The 26,005-nt window shown below is 45.8% G+C and overlaps 3 protein-coding genes across 4 annotated transcripts in view; all 3 read left to right on the plus strand.

Annotated features, from left to right (window-relative positions):
• PXN (paxillin) overlaps positions 1-2,187 on the plus strand; it is a 39,277-nt gene extending 37,090 nt beyond the window's left edge. For both annotated transcript variants that reach the window (XM_088532401.1, XM_088532400.1), the window contains 2 exons: positions 15-163; positions 1,823-2,187. In XM_088532401.1, coding sequence (XP_088388527.1) covers positions 15-163; positions 1,823-2,089 — 416 coding nt within the window. In that variant the 3' untranslated portion in view covers positions 2,090-2,187. The remainder of the gene's footprint in view (positions 1-14; positions 164-1,822) is intronic.
• Positions 2,188-5,771: 3,584 nt separating this feature from the next.
• Positions 5,772-8,792, plus strand: RPLP0 (ribosomal protein lateral stalk subunit P0). Its single transcript, XM_088532402.1, has 8 exons — positions 5,772-5,795; positions 5,876-5,979; positions 6,347-6,522; positions 6,612-6,699; positions 6,975-7,121; positions 7,649-7,834; positions 8,227-8,367; positions 8,563-8,792. The coding sequence occupies exons 2-8, from the start codon at positions 5,926-5,928 to the stop codon at positions 8,722-8,724; spliced, it is 954 nt and encodes a 317-aa protein (XP_088388528.1). The 5' UTR covers positions 5,772-5,795; positions 5,876-5,925; the 3' UTR covers positions 8,725-8,792.
• A 311-nt stretch (positions 8,793-9,103) lies between these two features.
• Positions 9,104-26,005, plus strand: part of GCN1 (GCN1 activator of EIF2AK4) — a 39,853-nt gene continuing 22,951 nt past the window's right edge. The window contains exons 1-25 of the mRNA XM_088532404.1: positions 9,104-9,121; positions 10,921-11,023; positions 11,656-11,719; positions 12,326-12,457; positions 13,726-13,834; positions 14,613-14,711; positions 14,794-14,928; positions 15,384-15,452; positions 15,535-15,643; positions 16,071-16,145; positions 16,396-16,524; positions 16,750-16,800; positions 17,098-17,196; positions 17,438-17,611; positions 18,777-18,929; positions 19,566-19,658; positions 20,667-20,742; positions 20,919-21,078; positions 22,087-22,276; positions 22,387-22,511; positions 22,878-23,056; positions 23,221-23,314; positions 23,439-23,552; positions 23,724-23,922; positions 24,608-24,763. Of these exons, the coding sequence (XP_088388530.1) occupies positions 9,104-9,121; positions 10,921-11,023; positions 11,656-11,719; positions 12,326-12,457; positions 13,726-13,834; positions 14,613-14,711; positions 14,794-14,928; positions 15,384-15,452; positions 15,535-15,643; positions 16,071-16,145; positions 16,396-16,524; positions 16,750-16,800; positions 17,098-17,196; positions 17,438-17,611; positions 18,777-18,929; positions 19,566-19,658; positions 20,667-20,742; positions 20,919-21,078; positions 22,087-22,276; positions 22,387-22,511; positions 22,878-23,056; positions 23,221-23,314; positions 23,439-23,552; positions 23,724-23,922; positions 24,608-24,763 (2,905 nt within the window). The remainder of the gene's footprint in view (positions 9,122-10,920; positions 11,024-11,655; positions 11,720-12,325; positions 12,458-13,725; positions 13,835-14,612; positions 14,712-14,793; positions 14,929-15,383; positions 15,453-15,534; positions 15,644-16,070; positions 16,146-16,395; positions 16,525-16,749; positions 16,801-17,097; positions 17,197-17,437; positions 17,612-18,776; positions 18,930-19,565; positions 19,659-20,666; positions 20,743-20,918; positions 21,079-22,086; positions 22,277-22,386; positions 22,512-22,877; positions 23,057-23,220; positions 23,315-23,438; positions 23,553-23,723; positions 23,923-24,607; positions 24,764-26,005) is intronic.

Below are 26,005 nucleotides of genomic sequence, written 5' to 3' on the forward strand. Positions count from 1 at the left end.
TTTTCCTTTGGCAGGGTTTCATGAGAAGGATGGCAAAGCCTATTGCCGCAAGGACTACTTTGACATGTTCGCTCCCAAGTGCGGCGGCTGTGCCCGGGCCATCCTGGAAAACTATATCTCTGCCTTGAACACCCTGTGGCACCCTGAATGCTTTGTCTGTCGGGTAAGAGACCCAAGGTCCTTTCCTGCTGCTGCACAACCCCTGGCCTTTCTGCCCTGCAGGCATCTGGTCTCTTATCAGGAGAAGGCGCCTGTGAGGTAGTGAAGGGCAGCTATCCCCACAAGATAAAAACATGTCAGGAACCAAACACCTTCTTGTTCCTCTGCCTGTTTACATGAAACTTGGTAGCTGCTTTGCTCTTTTTGTTCCCAGCTGCCGTTATGTGCTTCTGCAGCAACTCACAGATAAACAGAGACATTTTCTGTGACCTTTAAATAATTATAAGCTAAGCTTCTCTCTAAGCACTTGCCTTAGCAATCAGATTTTGAGGATCTTCCTCCAATGTTCAGTCTGGCTATGTAAACTAATAAGACTGACCTTGCTCAAACATGCAAGTCAGTGAAATAGTGACAGGCTCCATACAACAGGCATAACAAACAGGAATACTGCAGATTAAATGCTTGGCACTCTTTCAGAGAGCCTTGCTAATATTAACTCTTACAGGCCCTAAGAGAAGAGCAAATATCAGCCAGTGTTTTCTAGAGTGGGAAAGAGATGGAAACGAGGGTCAGCAGCAGAACTGAGAGCTCCTGGTTTCCAGTGCGGAGCTTGGAGCTCTGCTCGGCTTCACGGTGCGGCCAGCGTGGGTCCGAGGGCAGCTCCGGCCGTGGTCTAGGGAGAACGGAGCCAGAAAGCTGCAGTCCTGGCTGTGGGGCTGGAGGGAGCTGTGCCTTCTTGGAGCTGTATTCAGGCATCTCAAGCACCTCCGCTTTCCTTCCCCCTTTCCACCACACTGCCCATGTTAGTGGGGCCAGCACTGATGGCTTCCAGGACACAAAGCAGGATTTTCTTCCTGTTTTTGCTAAAGCAGAACTGACTTCAGCTCTCCTGATGTTTGAAGGGGGAGACTGTTTATTGAACTAAATCGTCAGTGTTGGTGTTAGAAAAAGTCATGGACTCGCTGCAGGCAAACTGTGTTAATCCCAGTTCAGCTATTCCTGGCTACAGCCGCTCTCTGCTGGCTGTGTTGGCTCCAACTCCTGTGGGGAAGGATGGTGCTGGGCTGACCAGACACTGAGGTGGGAAGGGGCGCTGGGCACTAAGAAACACACATATCTTCTCATCCGTTCAAAATCATTATCACTGTAAGGCAAGCAGGGGCTTCTCCCAGGGGTGATGCGACTTCTGTATATGCTGGAGATGCTTCAGGGTGGAAGATCCTGTGCAAGGGGTATATGCAGAATGTCAGCTATTCTGCACCCGTCAGCTCCCTGTCGCAAGGAAGCTGGAGGGAGATTAGCAAAAAAAGAATAATAAAGTGCTGCAGTGTTTCCTGTTTCAGTGGAAGGTATTAAGGGCTCTTCTCCTTCTTGCTTACTGGATGCATATCTGGTAGCTCATTTGTTGTATTTTCCATGTGAAACCGGCTGGGGGAAGGGCTCTTTTCCCTTGCTTGCAGCTGTATCTGCCCCTCTATCAGCCCTGGAAACTCTCCTCTTGGTGGACAGAGCTTGGCTCTTCAGACAACAAGGATGTGTGCTGGGAGGCGGCACACAGTCCGCAGGACTATTGGATTGGGCCACAGGGCAGAGAAGGTTTGTGAGCTGCCCAGCTCCCCGGCTGGTTGTATAATATGTGCCCTTGCACTTTTTTCCCTCGCAGGAATGTTTTACACCATTCATCAATGGCAGCTTCTTCGAGCATGACGGGCAGCCCTACTGCGAGGTGCATTACCACGAGCGCCGCGGCTCGCTGTGCTCTGGGTGCCAGAAGCCTATCACAGGACGCTGCATCACTGCGATGGGCAAGAAATTTCACCCCGAACACTTTGTCTGTGCCTTCTGCCTCAAGCAGCTCAACAAAGGAACCTTCAAAGAACAAAATGACAAGCCCTACTGTCAGAACTGCTTTCTCAAACTCTTCTGTTAGAGGCATCATAGATGGGAGCTAAGCATCTTTCTGCCACCCCCTTGGCAGTTCTGTCTCTTTGAACATTACTGTGATTTAGAAATTTTTACCAGGCAGGGGAGGAGGGGAGGGGGGTGGGAGTGCTTGCTGCTGCTCTGTAGAGCAGTAGACCCGCAGATGAGATGGACCATTAAACTGGAAATGCCCTTGCTATATCTGAGCAGAGAGAGGCTGAGTCCCCTCGTTACAGTGTGTGTGTCTGTGCGAGGCTGGCAGCCGAGCTGAGCCCCAGGACTCAGGCAGGGAGCTCTTACCCAGCCCCCTCAGCCTGTGTCATGTCTCCAAGCACGTCGTGACACTTGCAGACAACACAGTCCTCTGCTCTGACACCTCTCTCTGAGGCATTGAGTGCATTTGTGCCACCCAAGCAATAGCACAGCGAGGGCACCCTGTAAGCTTGGCGCCAGCCTCACTAGTGACTTACTGCAGTGAGAGCATCAACACAGGCAGCCAAGGCCCTGCAAGGGTCTCTCCAGTTCCATTACACTGTAAGGAGTTGATACCACTTACCTTTTCTTAATAGGAATTGATGCATTACCGTGTGGGTTGGTTTTTCTTTTTTTTTTTTTTTCTTCCTGGTTGGTAATTCACTGCCCTTTCTCAGCACTGAAGCAAGAGGTGACAGAGAAGCCCCCGTTCACCCCTGAGTACTGACGTGTGCTCAGGGCATCCACTGGCCTCTTCCAAGAGAGAGGAGGCTGCTGGCATCATCCCTTCTCTGAAAGCAGGTGCACAGAGGTTGAGGAACAGCTCTTCCCGTCCATCCCTGCCAGGAGCAAATGGGACGGGTGTGTAGCTGGCCTGGAAATCTCCCATCTGCCAGGGTCTGAAAACAGTTGCAGGAAGGAGAAGTAGAGGGGTTTTAGAAGCCAGGAGAGAAAAGAAAAAAAAAAAAAAAAAAAAAAACTCTAGGCTATATCTTTTCTTCTTCCTCTCTTTGCTAATGAGACCTCTCAGGCTTTGGTATTTCCTTTCTTTCTGTGCTCTTGTTAAACATGTTCTACTGAGAGACACTAGAGCAATAACCTTTTATATTGACTGTTACTGGTATAACAAGTCTCTTGGGTCAAGTGTGTGACACTTTCGGTTTTGCTATCAAAGTGAATACTGTATCCTCTCTTTGATAAGAACTGTAGATTTCTACACTGATTTTGAATTCATATCTAATTTACTTTTAATCCTCTTATACAGAAATTGGTTTTGAAGTGATTTTAAGAAAGCAACTTTTATATCTCAAGCTGTGCTGTTCTAAGCAGTGTGCCAGTTGTTCTGGTTTACTGCATCTGTAACCTCAACGCTTTGTTAACCTTAACTACCATTGAGTATTTTCCTTTTATTGCAGTTTGGGAGGGTCTGGAATCTATGGGGAAGGGAATGTGACTTGTATTTTTTTTTTTCCCTAGCACAGGCAGGTGAACTGTGAAGCTTTTTTTTCTCTTTCCCCTCCTTCCTCCCCTCCTCTTCTTCCTCTGAGTCACCTGAAAGTGTGTTTTTTTTTTTTTATTGTAACCTGTAAACTGCTGTATTTGAATCACCTGCCTTTCTCTCAAAGCCTAGCTTCCAGGATATTATAGAGGGTCTTAATACGATGCTGCAGGGGGCAAGAGCTCAGAGCTTCACCCTCAGTTTCTCTTCTTCAGCCATTTGAAATCAGTGCAGGACTACCTGGGGAAGGGATTCCTTTTCTCCTGTGGAAGAGTGGTCTTGTGACTAAAGAAAAGGAGGAGAAGTTGGGAGATACAGACTCTGTTCCTGACTAGCTGTGTAACTTTGGGCCAGTTATTAAACCTCACTGTGCCTGAGTTTCCCCATCCGTAAAATGGGGGCATTTTTGCCTGGACACATGAAGTTATAGTGAGGCTTAGTTCGTGTTTGCTGAAGCACTTTTAGATCTCTGGCTGGAGGGGGCCTTCTACAGAAGGTTAAATATAATGTTGAAATGCCCTCCAGTGTTCTGTGGTAAGAGCCAAAGCAGCCCAGGGAGCAGAGCAGTGTTTGGGATTGTACTCTGGAATACTACAGCAATATCACTAGTGGAATGAGTAACGCTGAGGTTATGGTTTTCAGGTTGGTAGCCACATTAAGGATGTGGGGGAGACTGTCAGAAACAAACCAGACTTTTTAGGCTGAAATTCCCCACTTCATGTAGTCTTGCCTTCGTGCTTTGCCATCCTGCTTAAACCATTGCAGCTACTTTTCAGCAGATGGCCGTACAAGTGAGCCTTGGTTTGTAGCCGTTCAAGCAAACGGGCACTAGAACAGGAGCTACCTCAGCTGGGCTGAGCGTGGCTTTTGCACGGTCCAAGAGGCAAGAAAACTGTCAAACTTGTCATTTTATTTTTGAAATCAATTGGACTTAAAATTACTATTTATAAGCTATGTATGGCTATCTTGATGAAAAGATCAATTTCTCAGGCCCCGCTAAGAGGACAAAATGCCTTCGTGCAGGACAGGGGTGAGAAGGTTGGAGTGCTGCTTCTGGCACTAGCCCTCATTGCACGGCACCTACCAAACTGTGTAATCACGTGCCTCAGTTTCCCTGAGTCTGGGGATCCTTTAACCTACCTCACTGCTTGTTGAGGCTTTCTTCCTTGGGATTGCTGGAGAGCATGGCAATCCCTGGATGCAGGGTGCCATAGAGGTGTGTGAGGAGGAGGAAGGCTCTTCTGTCATTAATGCTAAGTGGAGATCATTAAACAAGTTATCTCCCAAGCAAAATATTGAGTTTTTCCTGGATTAATGGTATTTATGCCATGCTGGGATGCAGCACTGATGCCACTCAGCCAAATTATTATTATTGTGGTGGTGGCTGCTGCCACCAAGGAATCGAAGATGCCTATTATTTACCTTTGGTTTTAGACTAGAGGGGCTGAGGTGCTGTGCAGAGCGAGTGGGAGGTGAGGTGTTGCGGTAGCCCAGGCACGGGAGGTGTTTGTGCCTGCCAGACAGCGCGTGGTGCCGGGGGAGCAGGCGGTGGTCCCAGCGCCAGGAGGAGGCACAGCGGGGCCTGGAGCCGAGGGGCTGCGCAGAAGCAGGCACGGGTGCTTGGGCTTGGCCCCATCGCCATTTCCTAGTGTGGTTTTGCTGATAAAAAGCCTTTTGGTGTCTCCGTCCCTGTGCCAGAGCTGTCAGCAGGGATGGGCCCCCTCCGTCCCCGTCCTCACTGGGATGGGGCGGGGGATTCTCCTCTGGGTCGACAGTTATTTGATACTATTTTTCCCCTTGTAAACTTCTAACTCTGCTTTGTCCATTTAAAATTCTTGCAGTTATGCTAATAAAATTTTTACCATTAGTCCCCCGCGTTGGTTCTGCTCATTCCAAGTCCCGGGGTTGGGCCGAAGGCTGCGCGCGCGGCTCCTAACGGGCTCGAGCGGCAGCGGGGGCGGCGGCGCGCGCCGCCTCGCGCTGAGGCGGCTTCCGCCCGCCATGGCTGCCGGCCCCGCCCCGCGGCGCCGCGCTCCTCCGGCCGCCAGGCGGCGCCACCCGCATGCGCCGCCGGCCCGCTGAGCGGCGTGCGCCCTGCCCAATGGGAGCACGGCCGCCCCTGATTGACAGCCGTTCATGGGGGCGGGCCGTGCCCGCGGCGCGCAGCTATTGGCCGCCCGCCGCGGTATAAAAGGCGGTAGGCCCGCCCAAGCGGCCTTTCTTTCCCGGAGCCCTCGTGGAGGTGGGTGCGCGGCGGCGGGTGCGCGGCGCGGGCGCTACGTGCTGCTGGGGGGCCCTCTAAGCCGCGCTTCTCCCCGACAGGTCCCATCTCGTCTTTAAACCCGCCGGGCAATCCTTGGAGCACCGCCGCGATGCCCAGGGAAGACAGGGCTACGTGGAAGTCCAACTATTTCATGAAAATAATCGTGAGTGTCGAGGCGGCCTCGCGAGGTTCGCGAGGATGGGGCTGGCCTGCATGTGCGGGGGGTTCTTAAAGATAGTAGGTGCTATATCTTACCTGCTTAAGGAGTGGTTTCCGGTCACGTGGAGAGATCTGGGAAGTCTCGATCAGGCAGTTTTCAGGCTTTGGAGAAAACTTGCTGATTTGAGCAAACTGGTGATTTGCCTAGGGAGCTGTTCGGGTTGCTAAGTTGGGCCTTGTAGCTACACTACAGCATCTTTTGGGGCTGAACGCTCAAATTTCGGGCACTCTGTTAAGGTTCACATTGAGGTTTTAAAGCTGCTCTGTGTCTTGGGTTTCTTGGCGCAGTCACCATGTTTGTCTTTCTGTAGCAACTGCTGGATGATTATCCAAAATGTTTCATCGTGGGAGCAGACAACGTAGGGTCCAAGCAGATGCAGCAAATCCGTATGTCCCTGCGTGGGAAAGCTGTTGTGCTCATGGGGAAGAACACCATGATGCGCAAAGCGATTCGTGGTCATCTGGAGAATAACCCGGCCTTAGAAAAGTGAGTAATGTCCGAACGCTTCTAAGGTCTCCTTTTGGAAGGAGACATTGTCGGAGGAGTGGGACTGAAGGATGTTGTCTTTCCTTCAGGCTGCTGTCTCACATCCGTGGGAATGTGGGCTTTGTCTTCACCAAGGAGGATCTGACTGAGATCAGGGATATGCTGCTGGCCAATAAGGTAACAGAGATTGGTTAATGCTGTGCTTCTGGGCTACGATACGCCAAGTGAAAGAAAAAAACTACCCATTTTGGGGGATACTTGATGATTATGAGTCCTCAAAGTTTGGGACATGGCCTCTGCAGCCTTAGCTCAACTCCTCAGGTTCCTCCTCTGTTAAACTTCTGTGTGTCTGCTTGCTGTCCATCTTGGAGGAGTACCACAGGGAAGAATTTATCTCCCATGGGATGCGAGACATGAACCGCCGTTCAGCTTCTTGTTTCCTCTTCCTCCAGGTGCCGGCAGCTGCTCGTGCTGGTGCTATTGCTCCTTGCGATGTGACTGTGCCAGCCCAGAACACTGGTCTCGGACCTGAGAAGACCTCCTTCTTCCAGGCCTTGGGCATCACCACAAAGATTTCCAGGGGAAGCATTGAAATTCTGGTTAGTAAACTCTGAAGCAGTGAAATTCTGGTTAGTCGGCATCGTGTGGCTGTTTGTCTGAAGCCCATCCTGGACTGAGGGCGCTGATGGCACTCTGAGGAGCTGCCTGACCTTGCACACTGCTATGGAGGAACAGGAGGTGTAAAGATCAAAGCTCCCAGTAGTACTGTGTTAGCAACATGACTGCTTCGCTCAAGAACTTCTGAAGATGGATGTCTGGCTTGAGTCAGGTGTGCAGTGAGGGGTGGGGAGGGTTTAAACTCCTGTGTCAGGTATTTACTGCGTGGTTGAGGGCTGCTGAAGGAAATTACGGACAAAGTAGCCTCTAGGTAATTCATTAAGGGTACTGCTCTTAGAGCTGAGATGCACTTGCTACGTTGTGTAGGGCTTGCTCAAATAGCCACTTTTGTTGCTTCAGCTCGTTTGTTCCTTCTGTCCTTTGTCACCATTGGGAATGTGCACTGGAGCCTTGTTGTGCTTGTGTGCCTGAATTTTTTAGAATTTCTCATTTTCCTTTTATTCCTCAGAGTGATGTGCAGCTAATCAAGACCGGAGACAAAGTGGGCGCCAGCGAAGCCACCCTGCTGAACATGCTGAACATCTCCCCATTCTCCTTTGGGTTGGTGATCCAGCAGGTCTTCGACAACGGCAGCATTTACAATCCCGAGGTGCTGGACATCACCGAGGAGACCTTGCACAAGCGTTTCCTGGAGGCAAGTGCCACGACCCATTTCCGTTGCATTCCACCCCTTCTACGTGCCTGCTATGGAGAAAATGGCAACTGCCAGTCGAGGCAACTGGCACTTCCCTAGAATGCAGTGTCACTGCCTGTATTTCTGCTCAAGTGCTGCAGAATCAGGTGCTGATGTCCCCAAAGTCTGAGAGAAACAGTAAAGTGTACATGGAATCTGGAAACTGCTTCATCAAGTGCTCAGGGTTGCACAAACCCCGATGCTCTGTGTAAATGTACTGAGGCCGTGTTGCCTGTGCGTGGTACATGCTGACTGTCATTACATTTGCAGTGTAGGGATGTGCTCTCATCTGGCTGCCTGTGCTCTGGGTTGTTTGTCAGAGCACGGAAACACGAGGCTTTTCCTTCTCACAGGGTGTCCGCAACGTTGCCAGCGTGTGCCTGCAGATTGGGTACCCCACCATCGCTTCTGTGCCCCACTCCATCATCAACGGGTACAAGCGGGTCCTGGCCGTGGCTGTGGAGACTGACTACACGTTCCCGCTGGCCGAGAAGGTAACGGCTGACTCTGATCTGGTCAAAGGGCAACTAAAAACACCTTGAATGTCAGCCTGGCAGGGGCCCAGGCTGAGCTTCCAGAAGGATTTTCCTCTGTTCCCTCTGGCTTGTTACATTTTGGTTGCAGAGGTTCAGTCCCTCTGAAGGTTTCCTCTGAGTTCACGTCTAATTTTTTTGTTTTTTCTTTTGCAGGTGAAGGCCTTCCTAGCAGACCCCTCCGCCTTCATTGCTGCTGTCCCGGTGGCAGCTGAAACAGCTGCTCCTGCTGCTGCTGCTGCCGCTCCGGCTAAGGAAGCGGCAAAGGAGGAGTCGGAGGAGTCAGACGAGGACATGGGATTTGGTCTCTTTGACTAACAGCAGCCACAGTCTCTCTCTTCATGTCAGAGTTGGTCAAAGTGGAGAAATAAAAAAGCTATTTTACACCTTTGTGTGTGTCAGCATGGATGGTGTAGCCTTGGCTGGGGAAGGGATGGCCTGAGCACTGGGCGCCCCAGTTTCATGGAGGCTCTATAATGGTGCTGGAGAGGCAACTGGGGGCTCGGGGAGGAGGACAAGGCCAAGCGCGAGGACGGGAAACAGAGGGCGTTGGAAGCGGGCGGCTGTGCGGGGGCATCGCGGGGCCTGGCCCTCATGGCCGCCGCTCGCGGTGATGGCGGCGGCACCGCCCCGGCCACCTCAGCGCGGCCCCGCCGGAAGCCGCCGCTGCCGCCACTTCCGGGTCGCAGCCGGCGCCATGGCGGCCGACACGCAGGTGAGCGCGGGCAGGGCCTGCGGCGGCAGCGCGGCCCCGGGACCCCCCCCGGCCCGCGGAGGGGCCGCGCGCGCGACACGGGCCGTCCGGAGCGGCGGGAGACCGGGCGGGGAGGGGCCGGCAGCGCCCAGGCGCCGCCGCCGCCTCGCTCGGGCCGCCGTGAAACGGGCGGCAGCGTCCGTTGAAGGCCCGGCCGGAGCCTCTGCCCGGGGGCTGCCGCGGCCCTGCGTGGCCGCGCTGAGGGCTCCGCGTTGCTCCATGCGGCCTCGGCGGGAGGAGCGGGGGAGGGGTCTTGCCCGCTGGCTGCGCCCGCGCGTGCCCAACGCCCGGGCTCCCGGGAGAAGTGGAAGTTTTTGCAGCCGTCTGGTGGCTAGGGGGTGTGAGCAGCGCCGCCCGGCCTGGATTGCCTGCGATGGGCACGTGTGGTGAAAAGGCTCCGCGGGAGAGCAGCGTGGTTTGAGACTTCTCGTTTTGCCAGTTTGGACGATGGCAGCAGCCGTCCCTGGCAGGCTGCCCCGATCCTGCTCGGAGGTGCAACCCTGCTCCCCGCTTGCTCAGAGCGTGCCCTGGGTCCAGGCTGCCGCTTAGAGGCACTTGGGCACCTCCCTAAACCCCGGGAAGCCTTTTTGAGGCTTTTTTCCTCCTGCGTCCTGGCAGGAAAGTTTTACTGGAAACGCTTGGTGAGGGGAACAGCGGCAGTTTCCATTTGTCAAGCCTGGCGGGTTTCCTGTGTTTGTACAAAGAGGCTGCTGGTAGAGCTCATGCCAGGAGGGAAAGGAAGAGCTTTTACTGCTTCTCAGGATCTCCTGTGCGCTGCTGTTCCTAAAATCAGGTTTTCTGAGCTTCTAAGGTATTTTTTTTTTACACAGCGGAATCTTTGGGTGAGGGCTGGCGGCCCTGCTTCCCATGCTGGGGGATCTAAGTGTTGCGGGTGCTGCTGCAGCTTCAGGCCTGCACCTGTGAGGATGGGGCCGCAGGTCTGCTTGCTCACATTGAGGTGACCTGTAAGAGTTCCCTGCAGAACTTGTTGCTTTGGTTTATCTAAAGGCAGAGACTAGCCCCTATTAAGCCTACTTTTTAGTCCACATGAAGTCTTTTGACTTGCATATTTTATGAGAGATGAAAGTTTGTTTAGATATCTTCAGTCATTATGAGGAGCAGCTCACTAAGAGGTTAAACTTCTTTCTAGCCTTTTCATAGTTCCTGCCTGGACACTGGAACTGTTTGCAGGAGTTAATATGAGGGGTCCCAGGGTTGGCTGCTGGTAGTTTCAGGTGTAGAGTAAACAGGCAGTGGAGGAGACATGATAAGAAACACTCTCAATTTTGTGGTATGGATTTTTAAATTTGTTTCCTTTTTGTAATCTTGTTTGCTGTTGATAGCACCAGAGGGAGTTTGTTGAGGTGTCACTTTTAGTAACCTGTCAAGCCTGACTTGTAAAACCCTGAGATGGGGGCCTGTCTGGCAAGAGTGGAGGCATTCCCCATGCTTCCTGCTTGTCCCAGAGCTCGGCTCTCACAGCTATTGAGAGCAGGAAACCACAGATGGAGTTTTCAAGAAGTTTTGTGGGGTTTTTTGTGTTTTTTTTTGTTTTGTTTTTTTGTTTGTTTTTTTTTGAGTTACCTCCTGTCTGATACGCAGAGACCCTTTCTCTAAAAGACAAGACTGTGGGTGATCGCATCTGGTGCGGAAGAGGTTGCCCACGTGCACGTTTTGTCTGCCTTGATATTCTTTTCTGCTTGTTGCTGCACAAGGCAGGCTGATGTTTTCTCCTCTCTGTGTGTAAATGATGGTTTTAGATCTCCGATACACTGAAGCGGTTCGCGGTAAAGGTAACGACAGCCAGCGTGAAGGAACGGAGAGAGATCCTCAGCGAGCTGGGAAAGTGCATTACTGGGAAAGGTAAGTGTGCCTGGACACCGATTCCGTCTCTGAGGTGGGAACATTCACATTTTATTTAAAGGGCTGTGTGAAGCTTTAAAGCTTGTGGGGTCACAGCACTTGGAATGTGTGCATTCCCACAGCAGTAACTTGAACCATAGGTATTATATGTAATCCTGAGCCTTCTCCTGTCATTAGCTTTTGTGCTTTTTCAAGTACGTGGATGTAACATTATGCAGGTATCATTTGCCTGCTTAACTCCTAATTCTACTTATTTTGTAAGGGTCCATGAAAAATTTATATATTTAACTAAAGTAGATGAATGGAAGATTTTAACTAGTCTTAATAAAATTGTTGAAACAGAATTTTGAAAGATTTGTCTGATTTCTCTCATTTTCTGAAAATGACTTTGGAACAGTGTGTGTTCCAATTTTTCTACTTTTTTACAAATATGTGTAAAATGTAAACAAAGAGAGCACCCTGAATAAGACCCTGACAGTTTCGGAAACACTCCTGTAGATGTACAGGAGCTGTGAGTAGTTCTGCTGTGAGCAGCTCACTGATTTCAGTTGTAAGGAGAATTGTGTTTGTATTCTTAAAGGTCAGACCTCAGTGATCTATGGATAAATGTTTTGAAATACAATCTGTTACAGATCTTCCTGAGGGTGCAGTAAAAGGCCTTTGCAAACTCTTCTGCCTCACTTTGCATCGATACCGGTAAGTAAATTATTTAGAAAGGCTGGTGTAATTAATCTGTAAGCATCTACTTATTTATTAGTTAAGCTGGTACAAAGCATCTGGAAATGTTAGCGTACAGTGTCACATAGATGTGTGTGACACTGAGGGTTGCTGTGTAGTGGCTGGGCTCTTCAGTTAGGCTCCACATTAAAAGTTTCATGACACCTTGTGTTTCACTTTTAATTTCAAAATTAAAGCTTGTGCCCTGTGGTTTAGTTTGCAGGAGTGAATGACTGTGTCCTTGCAAAGCAAGACCAAGACATGGGAGAACACTTTTAGATTTAAATTGTGGTTGACTGTAAATGAAGTTTTCAGAACTTGTGCTTTTTCCTGCAGCTCACTTAAGTGCCTTGATACAACTTCTGTCAGCAAAGCTAGGAAATGGAGCTTGCTGCCAGAAATGTAAATGATAAGAAAACTTCTTCACTTCTTGGAACAGCAAGGATAAAATAACTATTAGCTAGGCTGCTGAAAGGATAAAACAGCCCTTCATATGGTTTGAGTAGAGTAGTTTCAGAAATGTTGGCAGGATTTATAATGTTTACAGCGTTGTATTTTATTTTTTTTTCCTTGAATCCCTGCTAGCGACGCAGCATCCCGCAGAGCCCTGCAGCTGGCGCTTCAGCAGCTCGCCGAATCCCAGCCAGATGCAACAGCAAAAAACCTTCTGCAGTCACTTCAGTCCTCAGGGATCAGCAGCAAGACTGGAGTTCCCAGGTGCGGCACGATGTGTTACATGTGCAGCCCGTTCGGGTTCTGAGCTGCTGGTGGTCGGTCTTTTGCACTCAGAATGATTCTTCTGATGCTTCCTAGAGGTGAAAGTTAGAAATACTTAGAGATGAAATTGTTGATGACTGTTTGAATTTTATTGTTTTACCTCTTCCACATCTTTGGTGAAAGCTGAACGGTTTTCTTGGTGTCACTGCTGTTTGCAGGGGTCTGAGTTAGTGTTGTTTTTGCTAACCTTCAAGGCTGGGGCTATCACAGACATCTCTTATCAAGAAGTGATCACCAAAACCACCAAAACGGGAAGGGGAATTTCCTATTCCATCTCATCTTCAGCTGCTGGCTTCAAAACCTTACTATAAGTATATGAATATACAATGAAATTTCAGGTTTAGGTGAGAGGTGGTAGTGTAGCATCTGGAAATGCCGATTAGGGAGTGAGTCCACAAGGTAAATTAGGGTTTTGTTCAGCTTCTTGTCTGATATGGATCCCAGCATGCCCTTCTGTGACTCCTCCATCCAACCCCTTTGCCCTGCGGCTAAACTAGAGAGTAGCTTTTACCAAAATAGGTGATTTTGATTTAAAGGTTTTCAGTGATATAATATTTACTCTTCTGGTTACTCTGTAGCAATGCCTGCCTCTTTAGAGACTTCTATTATGTCCTTGTGCATAAGAACACTACTATATTATTTCACTTTGAGAGAGAGATTACAGAGGCATCAGGTTCTTCAGGGAGCAAAGAGATGGGATCTCTTACTTGAAGTAGTGGAAGGAGTTAGCATAAGTCAGAGCTGAGAGGTGTGCCAGGAGGGAATGTAAGCTGAGAAATGGTTTGGCAGTCAGTGTTGTGGAGCTCTTGACAGTAAAGAGACGCAGCAGATGAGAAATCTTGAATCACTTTTTGGACAGTCTCTGCTGGCTAAGTATTTAACTTTTATACTGCCAATGGAGAGATCCAAAAAAGGTCTGTCTTGAGCTAAGGTTTCTCATTCCCAGCAGGTGAGATTCAGCTTTCTTTGTGCCGTTGAGAAGATTCTGGGTGTTAAAAGCTGAAACACAATAAGCAAAACTCATTATAGCTTACTGGTGCTAGTTATTTGCTTTAAAAGCTGGGACTTTAATTCTAGTTTTCTATGATAAAGTTGCCTCATTTTAGTAGTGTTCTGGCTTGGGCACAAACAAGCTCATTCTGCACTAGTGGGAGTGAGTTACATGATGGGAGCTGTTGATTCTCTTGCTTTTCTCACTTCTACTACAGTAAGAGCAGTGGGTCTGCAGCTGTGCTGGCGCTCTCCTGGACATGCTTGCTTGTACGCACGGTCTTTCCAACACCTGACAAGAGACAGGGAGAAACATGGAAAAAACTGGTAAGTTCTCTGGTTTGCAGAAATATCCCTTTGGAGATCAAGACTCAAGTACTTCTAAAATCCCTGAGCTGCTGAAGTACTGCAAATAACTCTCAATGTGACTAATAATGTCATACTAAAATGCAAGACTTTTACTCTCCTCTTAACTGTGGTGATCTTTTATGCTTCCTGATGTATTTTAATCTCTCTGCCTGAGCTGGAGAAGGCAGGAGGTGTATAAAGCATGAGACTGACAGTGTTGTATCTGAGTAGGCTTGCTCTGGGTACTGTGATATATACACCAGTGTTTTGAGACTAGGTGCTATAGTGCAGCCTTCAAGGTCTAGTCTACATTGGCACTTCTAACATCTAGTCTGCAGTGTGTCCTTCTGCACTCCTTGTTCTTCCTTTAAGGTAGTTGCTCGTGTGTTCTGTTGTATGGTGTTAAGTAGCTCTTGCTTCCTTTTTGCCTGCTTTAATGATCTGTCCCTGGAACTTTGTTCCTAGCACCTTGGAATATGGTTGGATTAAATTTTTAAGAAGAGAGGTAACTTGATTATAAAATGTTGTTTTGTAAGTCATGGTTTCCAAACTCTTATATGTGGTTTTTCAAAATGCTGTGTGTGGGGCAAAAGCAATGGCAGCTCCTAATTTTGCCTGTTTGGACGAACTTATCTGAGCAAGCTAAGGACTTCTGCCTAGGGCGTTTCAGCTGATCACTGGCATCTGACACTTCTTAGCTGATACGAGATGACTGTCTTAAGAAGCTTGTGTGAGAAGCATGTCTTTCTCTTGGCAGGTGGAGGTTCAGTGTTTGCTCTTATTGGAAGTCCTAGGAGGTTCTCATAAGCATGCTGTGGATGGAGCAGTGAAGAAATTGAACAGGCTGTGGAAAGAGGTGATGTATAACTGTGAGTTAGGTGACCTTATTTCTTGGTTTGATTCTGTTAACATCTCTTGCATTTTTTTTTTTTTCCCAGAACCAGGATCTGGTGGATCAGTACCTATCTGTCATTCTTAGTCTGGAACCAAACCAGAGCTATGCTGCAATGCTGGGACTTGTGGTGCAGTTTTGCACAGCCCAAAAAGAGATTGGTATTATTAAACGTCACAAGGTAAATATGCAGTACTGCTTCCTTCTTTTTTTCTTTTCTGTTCTTTTTTCTTTCTTTTCTAATAAGTAGCCTTGCTTTCCATGAAGGGGTGCAGGCAGATGTTTCAGTGAGGATGGTGCTTTACACCTGCTTCTGGCTTCATTCTCTGTCAGTTTGGTGGTAATACGCTTGTGGTGAAAGCAGCTTGGGCAATTTTAAGGGACATGTACCTCTTTTCTGTGGCCTGTGCATTTATGTAGCTGGCTGACACTGCAGCTTGCTGCCTCCTTCCCTGCTGTAGGAATGGAATGCAGTAGCTAACTCGCCATGGGTTTTGTGTTGGGCTGGAGGATAGAGTAAAAAAATGCTGGACCTTCTCGTGCAAGAGTGGAAGCAAAGATTCTGCGTGGTGGATAGGGCTATCTTCCTGCTACATTTAGGTTATGACATGGCTGTAACTGGTGTGCTTTTTTCAGGGTGCTCTTCTGGATTTCTACATGAAGACCGTCCTTATGAGCAAGACAAAGCCTCAGAAGCACTTGCTGGTGAGACATATTTTGACGGACTGTTTATGCTTTTACCTGTGTGCAAGGCCCGTTGCTGTGCTGAGCGCTGTTGCCTTTGCAGGACAGCTGTTCCCCTCTTCTTCGATATGTGTCTCACACTGAATTCAAGGATTTAGTTTTGCCAACTCTGCAGAAATCACTGCTACGGAGCCCTGAGAATGTAATAGAAAGTGAGTCTGTCATCTCTCTACATTGTTCTGCCTGGGAGTGGGCATAGTTGTTCCTTAGAGCTCTGGAGCTGTGGGGGGTGTGTGTTCCCCTGAGCTACACTTAGAGATACTCTGGACCTGTGAGCACAGGTGGCAGAATTGTCTTGCTTCTAAAGGGTAGCTATGAAGAAGCAACATTTGTGGTGTGATCCCAAGTGTCTGCGTATGTGGTGGCTAGTATTTGTACAGAGGACAGAATTTCACAGCTGAGTGCTAAGAATAATGCTGAATTAATCTGTTGATTGGGCATCCATTTCAGTGTCTTTTCTTTCTGCATCTTTACTGGTCCTGTCTGCTCTTGATGTGGACTGTGGGGAAGGGTGTGTTAAAATGCTAAAAGCAATTACTTAACAAAATGTAACATGCCTAATATCTCCTATGTCTTCAGCAATCTCCTGCTTACTTGTCTCTGTGAACCTGGACCTTAGCCAGTATGCTCTAGACATTGTGAAGGGACTGGCCAGTAAGTACCATGACTTCTGGAGAAAATGTTGAATTGATAATAAGGCCTTCTACAACATTCTGTATGTACCTGTGCTGACTTGATTACTAGTGTCCTGAAGAGATTTTTATTGTAGGTGGGAGGACGATGCTGTAAATGGGAACTGGAATGTTTCCTGTAACGTTCCAGCAGCTGAGTTAGGCCACGTGTAAAGATATTTCCTTGCTGATTGTATGCAGTTAGTCACAGGGAGCTATGCATCATTTTCTAGGTCATCTGAAATCCAACAGTGTGCAGCTGATGGATGAAGCAGTTGTGGCATTAAAGAACTTGGCTCGACAATGTAGCGATCCTTCAGCTGTGGAGTCACTGGGGAGACATCTTTTTGCCATCCTGGGGGGTGAGTAAATTGTAGGATGAGCAGTGGAGGTGGAGTTTAATAAAGGTTTGCTGGCTTCAAGGAGTTTTTTTGTATTCTATCTTCTGTTGTCATTAACTGTGTATCAGAGGGGCAGCTCAGCCTGGATTGGGCAAGCTTTTGTGTGTTAGGGAAGATTCTTGAAGTAGCATGTTGTCATCATCTGCTTGTCTGTAATTAAGTGGCCCACTTTTTTCTCTTTGGCAGGCTCAGAGGGGAAACTGACAGTTGTTGCTCAGAAGATGAGTGTCCTTTCAGGTGAGGATCCTAAAGGAAAACTTATTTTTTTTGTGGAGCAAGTGCAGCAGAAGGCTGAATGGAAGAGGTCTGTATTTGAGCCTTTAGGATTCCTTGACTTGTCATTCTGACCTGGCTGTGTGTAAGGAGATAGACAGCTGAATATTGCAAGCAAGTTGTTGGCATACTCTTCAGTGAGGAGAGATGTGTGTGCAGGGAATTGAAGCATGAAGAGTTATTCCTGTCCTATGTTGTTTTTAGATTTAGCTGGAAGTGTTGGTACTTAGGGAAATAATGAGAAAGGTTCTGTCTTTTCAGGGATTGGCAGCCTCAGTTACCATGTGGTTTCTGGATCCTCTAGCCAAGCTTTGAGTGGAACTGTGGCAGAGCTTTTCATCCCTTTCCTGCAACAAGAAGGTGAGGCCTGTTGCCTTTTTTTTTCCTGGATTTATTAAGCTACTTTGCTCCTGAGCAGGACTTTCATATGGCTTGTTATTTAGGATAAACCTTGATTCTCACCTGTTGTATTATAAAATCCATTGCCTGGTCTCAGCGAGTAGCCCTTCCTCCCTGCTGCTTTGTTACCTGTCCTCTGTTTTATGCATTCCTGTGTTTTTTGCATTTGCTCTCTTCATGCGAGTTCTGTGTTACTTCCTAGTTCATGAAGGCACGTTGGTTCATGCCGTCTCTGTCCTGGCTCTTTGGTGTGCTCGGTTCACCACAGAAGTTCCTAAGAAGCTGGTAGAATGGCTAAAGAAAGCCTTCAGCCTTAAAACCTCCACCTCAGCTGTGAGACATGCATACCTGCACTGCATGCTAGCCTCTTTCAAAGGTAAAACTTGTAGCTATGAATAACTCTGTGTCTTAACACTAATTGACTGTCTTCCTGATATAAGTGGATAACTACGGAATAATGACAGAATAGGAAAGATTTTGTGAGGGAATATCCAATCCAATGCCTAAATAAAATACATATGAGATCTCCTTTGCTTACTAATGCAGTCTGAATCAAAAAGATAATACATGTCTGCTTAGGAGATTAGTAACTACTGTATAGATGCAGTGGTTTGCCATTGTTTTCTCAAAAAAGGCAAACAAAACAAAGTTGTAGTTCTATGTTTTTCTATGTATTGTAGCTGTCAGGAATTCCTGTGTTATTGCAGAGGGGAAGAATAAATAGGAAAACTAGTTCGACATCTCAGGAGATCGGTCCTTTTAGAGAGATCAGTATGACCAATATGAAGTTGGTCATGTCTGACAGGAGGAAGGAGAGTACATGTGCGTGATATATGTAGCTGTTTAAGGGATTAGGGCTGAATGCATTTATATTCCAAAGAATCTACTCATCACTGGAGCTCTTGACCTCTACTGCTTTGACCCACCTCAGTACTTCACTGGATGGGTTATAAGGTGGATAGAGGGCTTTTAGTTCCTGCAGATGCACAGTTAAATAGTACCTGCAAATATTTAACTTACAAAGCCACAAGATCTGTTGTTTCCCTTTTTTAGTTTGTGTACGAGACTTTTCTGGTAGAAATTTCGGGAATGACTAACTCAGTTTTCCTGGAATTGCAAGTCAATTGGATTACTTGACTTCTGGAGGTTTGAAGTGGAACAGATGGTTGTAGCTTCCAGGGCTGGTGCTTTGGCTCTTTTAGGGAAACAGAGTCTTTGAAGTACGAGTTAGACTGTGTGGTTTGAATCAATATGTAACCTAGCTTATATATAACCTAGCACTGTCTTTTGCTTCTCATGGACAGAACCCCAGGTTGAGTTTGGAATATTTTGTCTGTGAGGAAAGCTTTAAAGTGGTTATCACCTTTACTGTTGAGGTTTAATTATAGCAGTGATGGACAAGTGGTTTGTTTGGGAGATTCAGGATCTTCCCAGTGTGTCTGGATTGTTTCCCTGCCTCATGATAAGAGAACTGTCATTATCTTCTCATGTGAAGCCTGAAGGACAATGTTCTTTTACAACTGGTCTTTCTGTCTCCTCAGGTGACACCTTGTTACAGGGAATGGACTTACTGCCAATGCTGATCCAGACAATAGAAAAAGCAGCGTCTCAGAGCACTCAGGTTCCCGTGGTAGCAGAAGGGGTTGCTGCAGCTTTGCTGATCTGCAGGATGTCTGTAACTGAGGGACAGACAGGTAAAGTCACAAAACACCCAGAAAAATCCAGTATAAATGTGTTCTGAGAGTTAATGCTTTTTCTTCACAGCATGTATGAGACACTATTCCTTAGTCTGAATATTGATAGAGAATCTTTGCCCTTTTGCAGACCAATGAAAGATTTACGCTGATTTCTTCTGATTAAGTCAGTGAAGAATTCTTACTTTTACCTAGCTTTGCAAATTTCAGCTTCCATTTGCTTAGGGCAGTATTCCTCCTCATTCTGACAGAAAAAAGAAAATTGACCCAGACTGTAAATGCCAGGAGTTTACTGAGACATTAAGAGTCTTTCCTTATTTGTTATTTCTGTAGTAATTTTGCAAACCGTCTTTGCAAAATAGCAGATCTGGAATCTTTTTTCTATTAGAATGTATTACAAGGAATTGTCCAAATTCATGCACTTGTCAGGAGAAATATATTTTTCAGCAGGTAGGTTTTGGGTATGCTCATGGTTCTGAATGAGAGAGCAGGTAGACTTTATAACTGAAGAAAAGTAGAGCTATAGAAACAGCTTTAGGGATTTCAGGAGACAGAATTCTACTGTATTCATATATTCTGGTAAGTTTTGTCTTGTTTCGAAACGTTCTTGATGGACATATGCTCTTTTCTGGTCAGAGTCTAAGCTGAGTGGTTTCTGGCAGCTGATTCTGGATGAAAAAAGGCAAATTTTCACATCTGAGAAGTTCTTGCAGTCTGCATCAGAGGAAGGTAAATTGTCGTTTATTGTATATCCAATTGCTGTTGAATTTTATTACTTGGTGCTTTAGAGACCTACTGTTGCTTGTTAACCATTTTGTATGATCGTTGAAGGATCCGATTTTAAATTAAAATGAATGGACTACTCTTTCAGAAGTGCATCTAGAATAATTATTATCTACATTTAATGTTCATTAATATATCACTAATGAAATAGAGCTGTTAAATATTCATTACTCCAAATCTTTATATTCTGTAAAAGCTTTTGAAGGCAAAAAGAGTCTGTGTGGTTTCCCATTTTGTCAGTAGATTGATGCAACCAATCTAATGGATGGGGGAAGCCTGAAATTGGGAAGAGGATGAGAGTAAAAGTGATATGAATGTTGTTAATGGTTGTGTAAGCAGAAACATCCAGCTGATGTGCGTAACAGTCCTAAATTGTCCAATTCCTTGAACATTGGAAGTCCCTCATACTATATTCCACACAGGATATAATCCACCTCATGTTTCAGGTGCTTTCTGTTTTCAGGTGCCCTTATGATAGGGATGCACATTGATAACATAAAACAAAAGACGTAATGAGGGCTGAAGCTCAGAGATGGTGCAAACTGAAATACCAAGGCTACCATTCCTTAGCATTGTGCGCTCTTTAGGAAACCAATACATGTTTTATTGAAGACATTCCTGAGCACTGTTGCAATTAACAGTATTTATGCCAACTGAACGTAGTATTCATAGTTTGGGATGCTATGTTGACTAAGATATAAATAGTTCACACATACTGGTCAAGGAAATCCTGTTTGAATCCAGCTAATAATGTTTCTATTGGTTCATGATGCTTCCTCTGGTCTTACCAGAACTGAGCTGGACTTGCCTTTAGCTACATAGAAAAATATGTAGAAGCCCAGTTTGGTGGCTGTTTCAGTGGGTCCTGTTTACTGTTTGTTCGTTCTTAGGTTAAAAAAAAAGTTAGTCTCTGTGTGAAATCTCATGCTGTTTTAAATGTTTATCTTTCCCCAGTAATGTGTACAGTATTGCAGTTGACAGAGCGTCTCCTTTTGGATCATGCACAACGGCTCCCTGAAAGTAAAGTTCAGTACGTAAAATGCACTCGCTGTGTCTGATCTGTGTCCAGCGCCTGAATGTTAATGCAGGCCATGGAAGGGGTGGGCCTGGGGCTTTGCACAAAATGTTGAATTCCTTGTCTTTTTGTGTCTAGTTAGTTTGTAGAGCTAACTTCCATAACAAGCCTGTTTAATTCTCTACTTTCAGGCAGTATCACCGTGCCCTCATTGCAGTACTGATGAGTCGGGCGTGGCATGTTCGAAGACAGGCCCATCAAACTGTTAAGAAACTTTTGTCCTCTCTTGGAGGGTACAAACTAGCCTATGGGCTCTTGGAGGAGCTGAAAGCAGTTCTCAGTTCTCATAAGGTAAGCCTAGTAATGAGTATGAGTAAGTTCTCATAAGAAGCCTAGTTCCTGCCTAGAAAGTTGCTCACAGACTGCACATCAGCTCCCTTCCTTAGCTTTGCTGTTAGTATTGACATACAGTGCAACATTAAAAAAAAAAAAAAAAAAAAAAAAAAAAACGAAACCAAAGAAAATAACTTTTGTCTTTGTGATCCTCTGGAAAGCCAACATGTTACTACACTGTTGCATATTGCTATGTCAGTGTCCCTGACATTTGAGTCTAAGTGTTTCCTATGTGCACAGAAGCCATACTATTCCAAATCATTCAAGGAGGAAGCTGTAGTTTTCGTTGCCCTTCTATTGTATTAATCCAAATTTAATCTCCAATGGAAGCCTAAGTGCTTAATTCTCGATATTGTAGATCTTTCGCCCTGGATAATAGCTCAGGCCGTCTACCTAAAGCATATGTGATAGAAATAGTTCAATAGCAACTAGTTTCAAAAACAAAGAGAGATATATAAAGTAATGGAAACGATAACCACTCTGCTATGGGACATGCTGCTAAACGAGCACCGTGTCAACTTGCAGAACAGATTAAGTTGCATTAAATATCAAAGGTGAGCCTTTCTAAACAGTCTTCCCATGTCAAAAATGCATTCGGAATAAAATAGTTTTTGCAAAGATGCTGGAGAAAGATAGCCTGTAGAATTTGGACATAATATTTAGGCCAAGTGATTCAACCTTTTCCAAAATACTCTTTGCCAAAAATGATCAATTTGGTTTTAGTTTACATCTGCTGGCCAAATCTAGCGTTGTCATCCATTTTCGGCCTTTCTGTCACTACCATCTGTGTGTTTCTTTTCTATTGCTATTCCTTTTTTCCTCTGAAAACTTCAGTTTCTTACTACTCTCAGAGGGAGTTGATTGTTGGCAGTTGGTACAGTGTTACTGTAAGGAAGTATCCTCAGTAGTAAGGTTTGCTCAGGAACTTTTGCTGTGATTTGTTAATGGCAAGTTGTCCATACTCAGGTTCTGCCTCATGAGCTCCTGGTGACAGAGTCAGGAGAGATGTCTGAGCTGGGAAAAGCATATATCCCTCCTCGTGTTCTCCATGAAGCACTCTGTGTCATCTCCACTGTGGCAGGACAGGGCGTGGACTCTTTTGAGACAGAAAAGCTGGCTCTGGAGATGCTGCTGGTGAGCCATCACCCATCTGTAGGTAGGTGTTGGCATAAGACCACTCTTCCGACCAGTGTATTTTTGACTTTTTGTTTCATTGTATTAGCAATCTGCTTTGTATTTATTTGGCCCATTTATTCTTCATACTAGTGGCAGTACAGCCTGGTCTTTGGCCAGCCCTCCTCATCAAGATGAAGATAGACCCTAAGGACTTTGTTACCAAACACCTGAATGACATATTACCCAAAATCACTGCTTATACTTCAGAGAACCAGGTAATAAATTGTTTTTTTTTTCTGTTCATTTTGAGATGCTTTGGAACAAAAGTGTTTTCCTGAAAGGGGGGATTAAGTATTAAATAGTCTATGAGGAATGAGATCTGTCTGGAAGAGTGGGAAAAGCACAGGTTCGAAGAGAACATCTCTGAAGGAAAGCAGCTGGGGTTTGAGAGGAGAAGAATGTATACCAGTAGTTGACTAGAGTTATAGATAAAATTTTGGTGCCCATTGGACAAGGGTTTATGACGCTCATTATGAGAAAGTTAATACTTTCAAAGAATTGCCTGACTAGGGCATGCTTTTTGAGACGACTATAAGGAATACTAATCACAGTGTTTTTTTTCTCCTATGTTTTCTTGCTAGTCCTCCATGAATGCAGTAGGATCTCTCTCTCTACTATCACCTGGCAGAGTGCTCCCACAGCTCATCAGCACCATCTCAGCATCTCTGCAGAATCCAGCTCTCTGCCAGGTTACTCGAGAGGAATATGCCATCATGAAGACTCCAGAGGGAGAACTGTATGACAAGTCAATAATACAGAGGTAAGACTAATTTCTTACCCAGGTCCCTGAACCTGGGGGTTGATTCCTGTGGACTTGCAGCCAGTAGGGATCTGGGTTTGTCAGAAGCTGTCTGGATCCTAGGTTTGTATTTCTGGATCTTAGTCCAGCGTAGTGCTGATTCTTCCTCTACTTTTCTTTCTCAGTGCTCAACAGGATAGTATGAAAAAGACTAATATGAAGAGGGAGAATAAAGCTTATTCTTTCAAAGAACAGATCATTGAGCTGGAGCTGAAGGAGGTGAGTTGGTGGGAACAAGAAAGCTAGTACTGATGTTTCTGGCACTGGAGTATCTCACCTATTTTATTATGTCATATGATCTTAATAATTCCGAGCTAATGATGTCTGTGGCGCTCTTTTGCAGGAGATAAAGAAGAAGAAGGGAATAAAGGATGAGGTACAACTGACTAGCAAGCAGAAGGAACTGATGCATGCACAGTTGGAAAAGGAGTCTCAGATCAGGAAACGGCTAAAGGAGGTAAATTTTTGAGGACCATCTTTGCCAACTGTGCAACTATCATGAACAAGTAATTTTGACAAAAAGGAATCGGAATAACAGAGTGATCTGTTTCTTTCATCAGAAGTCATCTTTAAACAATTCTATTTCCCTCCTACCTCGTGTTAACCCTTGGAACTGTTTCTGTTGCAGCTCGATAATGAACTGGAAACAGCTTTAGGCATCCTGGACACTGTTATAAAGAGAAAGCCTCCTGGTCTAACTCAGTACATCCCGGGTCTCGTCGGTTCCTTCTTGCCACTTCTAAGATCCCCACTGGCTGCTCCAAGGATTAAGGATCCTTTTCTTTCCTTAGCTTCCTGCGTTATGCCTGCTCGACTGAAAACCTTTGGTTGGTGTTGGTGATTGCTATTCAAGGATAGAGTGTCTTTTTTATGTCAAAAATCCTTGTTCTCTCGTTTTGACGGGTTCTCAGTGGAGGCTGATCACAACAGGACTGTCTCTCCTGTGGAGAGCTGGGAGGGTATGGGTGCTTGTTGAGTAAAGATCTGTCAGTCCTGAGGACTGGCTGGCCCAGGTTGACTTGGAATCAGCTGCTACAAGTGATGATAATGGTGACTGCAAAGTGGCATGGGAACTGAAAACTTCAGTGGGTTGTAAGCCCCTCAGCTGGCTTACTCTGCTCAGTCCACGCTGTAGTGTCATGGCTACAGTTGCTTCCTCCTCCAGCAAGAGGGAAGTCCTTGCTTGATGGGCTGCATTCATGCCCATGATGGGGTTAAGGTCCTTAGAGAAGCTTGGAAGCATTGAAATTTCCTGATAAGGTTTCTTGTTTTGCAACAGGTTGCTTCTCGTTGGAGATGCAAACAGAATAGTATTCATTTAGCAGATATTATAACTTGGGGATGAAGATGTTTCCTATGAGCCTCAGTGCTGTGCTTTCTCCCCTGCCTCTCTGCAGGGGAGATGTCCCAGAGCTCTCTTATGATGCTTTCATCTGTATTTCTGGGGATTTATTTTCTCTCCATAAATTTCTGGGTTAGTCCCCTCAAGGATTCTTTATTCTCTCATGATAGGTACTTTAGTAAGCCATGTGACCTTGCGCCTGATAAAACCAGAATGTGAATTAGATGAATCCTGGTGCCAAGAAGAGCTGCCTACTGCAATTAACAGAGTTGTTAGTTTGCTGCATGCCCACACAATCCCTAGCCGGACAGGCAAGGGAGAGCCAGGTAAAAAACACTGTGGGTTTTATTCCCTCCACTTACCTCTCAACTTCCTCATTAAGCTTTCTTTTGCAGTAGCAGTAGTGGAGATTATGTTGCAAGTACTGTAAGTTTGGAAATATTTTTTTTTTCTTTAAATGATACACAGAAATAACAGTAATGAAGTTAAAGTTCATTTTTGCTGAAGACAGTTCTTACCTTTCACTACCGCTTAGCATGAGTGATTCAGTGACACTGAGTGGTGAGACAAAATAATTACTTCTTATCTGTGATCTCAGCAGTGAAGTGCCCATGGCCTCTACTTGTTTGGTATCCAATGCTGCAGTTCATTAATATTTTATTCTAACATAGCTGCAGAATCAGCAGTTCTTTCCCACTCTGTAACACTAGGGCATTTTTAAAATGCAAGAACATGATCTGGGTTAAAATTGAACTTTTTTTTTCTTTCTCCCCCCTTTCCCCCCCCCCCCCAGTTCACTGGTTTTGTTTTAATCTGGATCTCTTCTGGATCTGCTTCAAAAAATGGGCTGCCACCACAAAGAACAGAATAGTATAGAAGGATCTGCCCTGATGTCAGGGGTGGCTTAGGTTGACTCAAAGTGTGTGAGGTACTGTGGCGATAGGTGTCCAGATTTGTTTATCAGCTAACTTAGTTAAAAAGTGCTGTGGCAGATGGTTTATAATTTTTTGAAAGGAAATTTAGGATTCCATGTGGTCTATTATCCCAGAAATTCAGTTCTTTCCATACCTTTCTGTTGTCTCCAGGTGCATTTCTGATTGTGGCACAAGTATACCTGTATTCTTCACAGTTGAGTAGTAGCAATTGGCCATGCTGAGCACCACTTCAGTGTTGAACATTTTGGTGATGATTCCATGTCTCCATTATAATTTATTTTTCATAGTAATTGCACATTTGTTAACATTCAAATCCTTTTTAAAGCTCATTTCCCCGAAGTTATGAAAAATTATAAAGAAAGAATTAGAATTATTTTCACTCCTTTCCCTTCACGATTTTGTACGATACTTATTTAAATGAATATTTTAATTTGTTCACTTGTTCACTGCAAGAGAAAGGAAGTAAGTTCTGTAAGACTTTTTTGAGGGCAAGTCCTGTTATATTTGCAAATGTCTTTTCCTATTTTTTGAAGTTTTGAAAGGCTGGAAAGTTTACAGACACTGAGCCTTAAGTTCAAAGAGAAATATCTTATATGTGGGATGGAGGGATTTTCACCAAAACTGTGCATTTTT

This window comes from Tinamus guttatus, unplaced genomic scaffold (assembly GCF_059628265.1).
Source record: "Tinamus guttatus ecotype Peru unplaced genomic scaffold, ASM5962826v1 Tinamus_guttatus_pri_ptg000459l, whole genome shotgun sequence".
In the NCBI taxonomy this organism is placed as follows: domain Eukaryota; kingdom Metazoa; phylum Chordata; class Aves; order Tinamiformes; family Tinamidae; genus Tinamus; species Tinamus guttatus.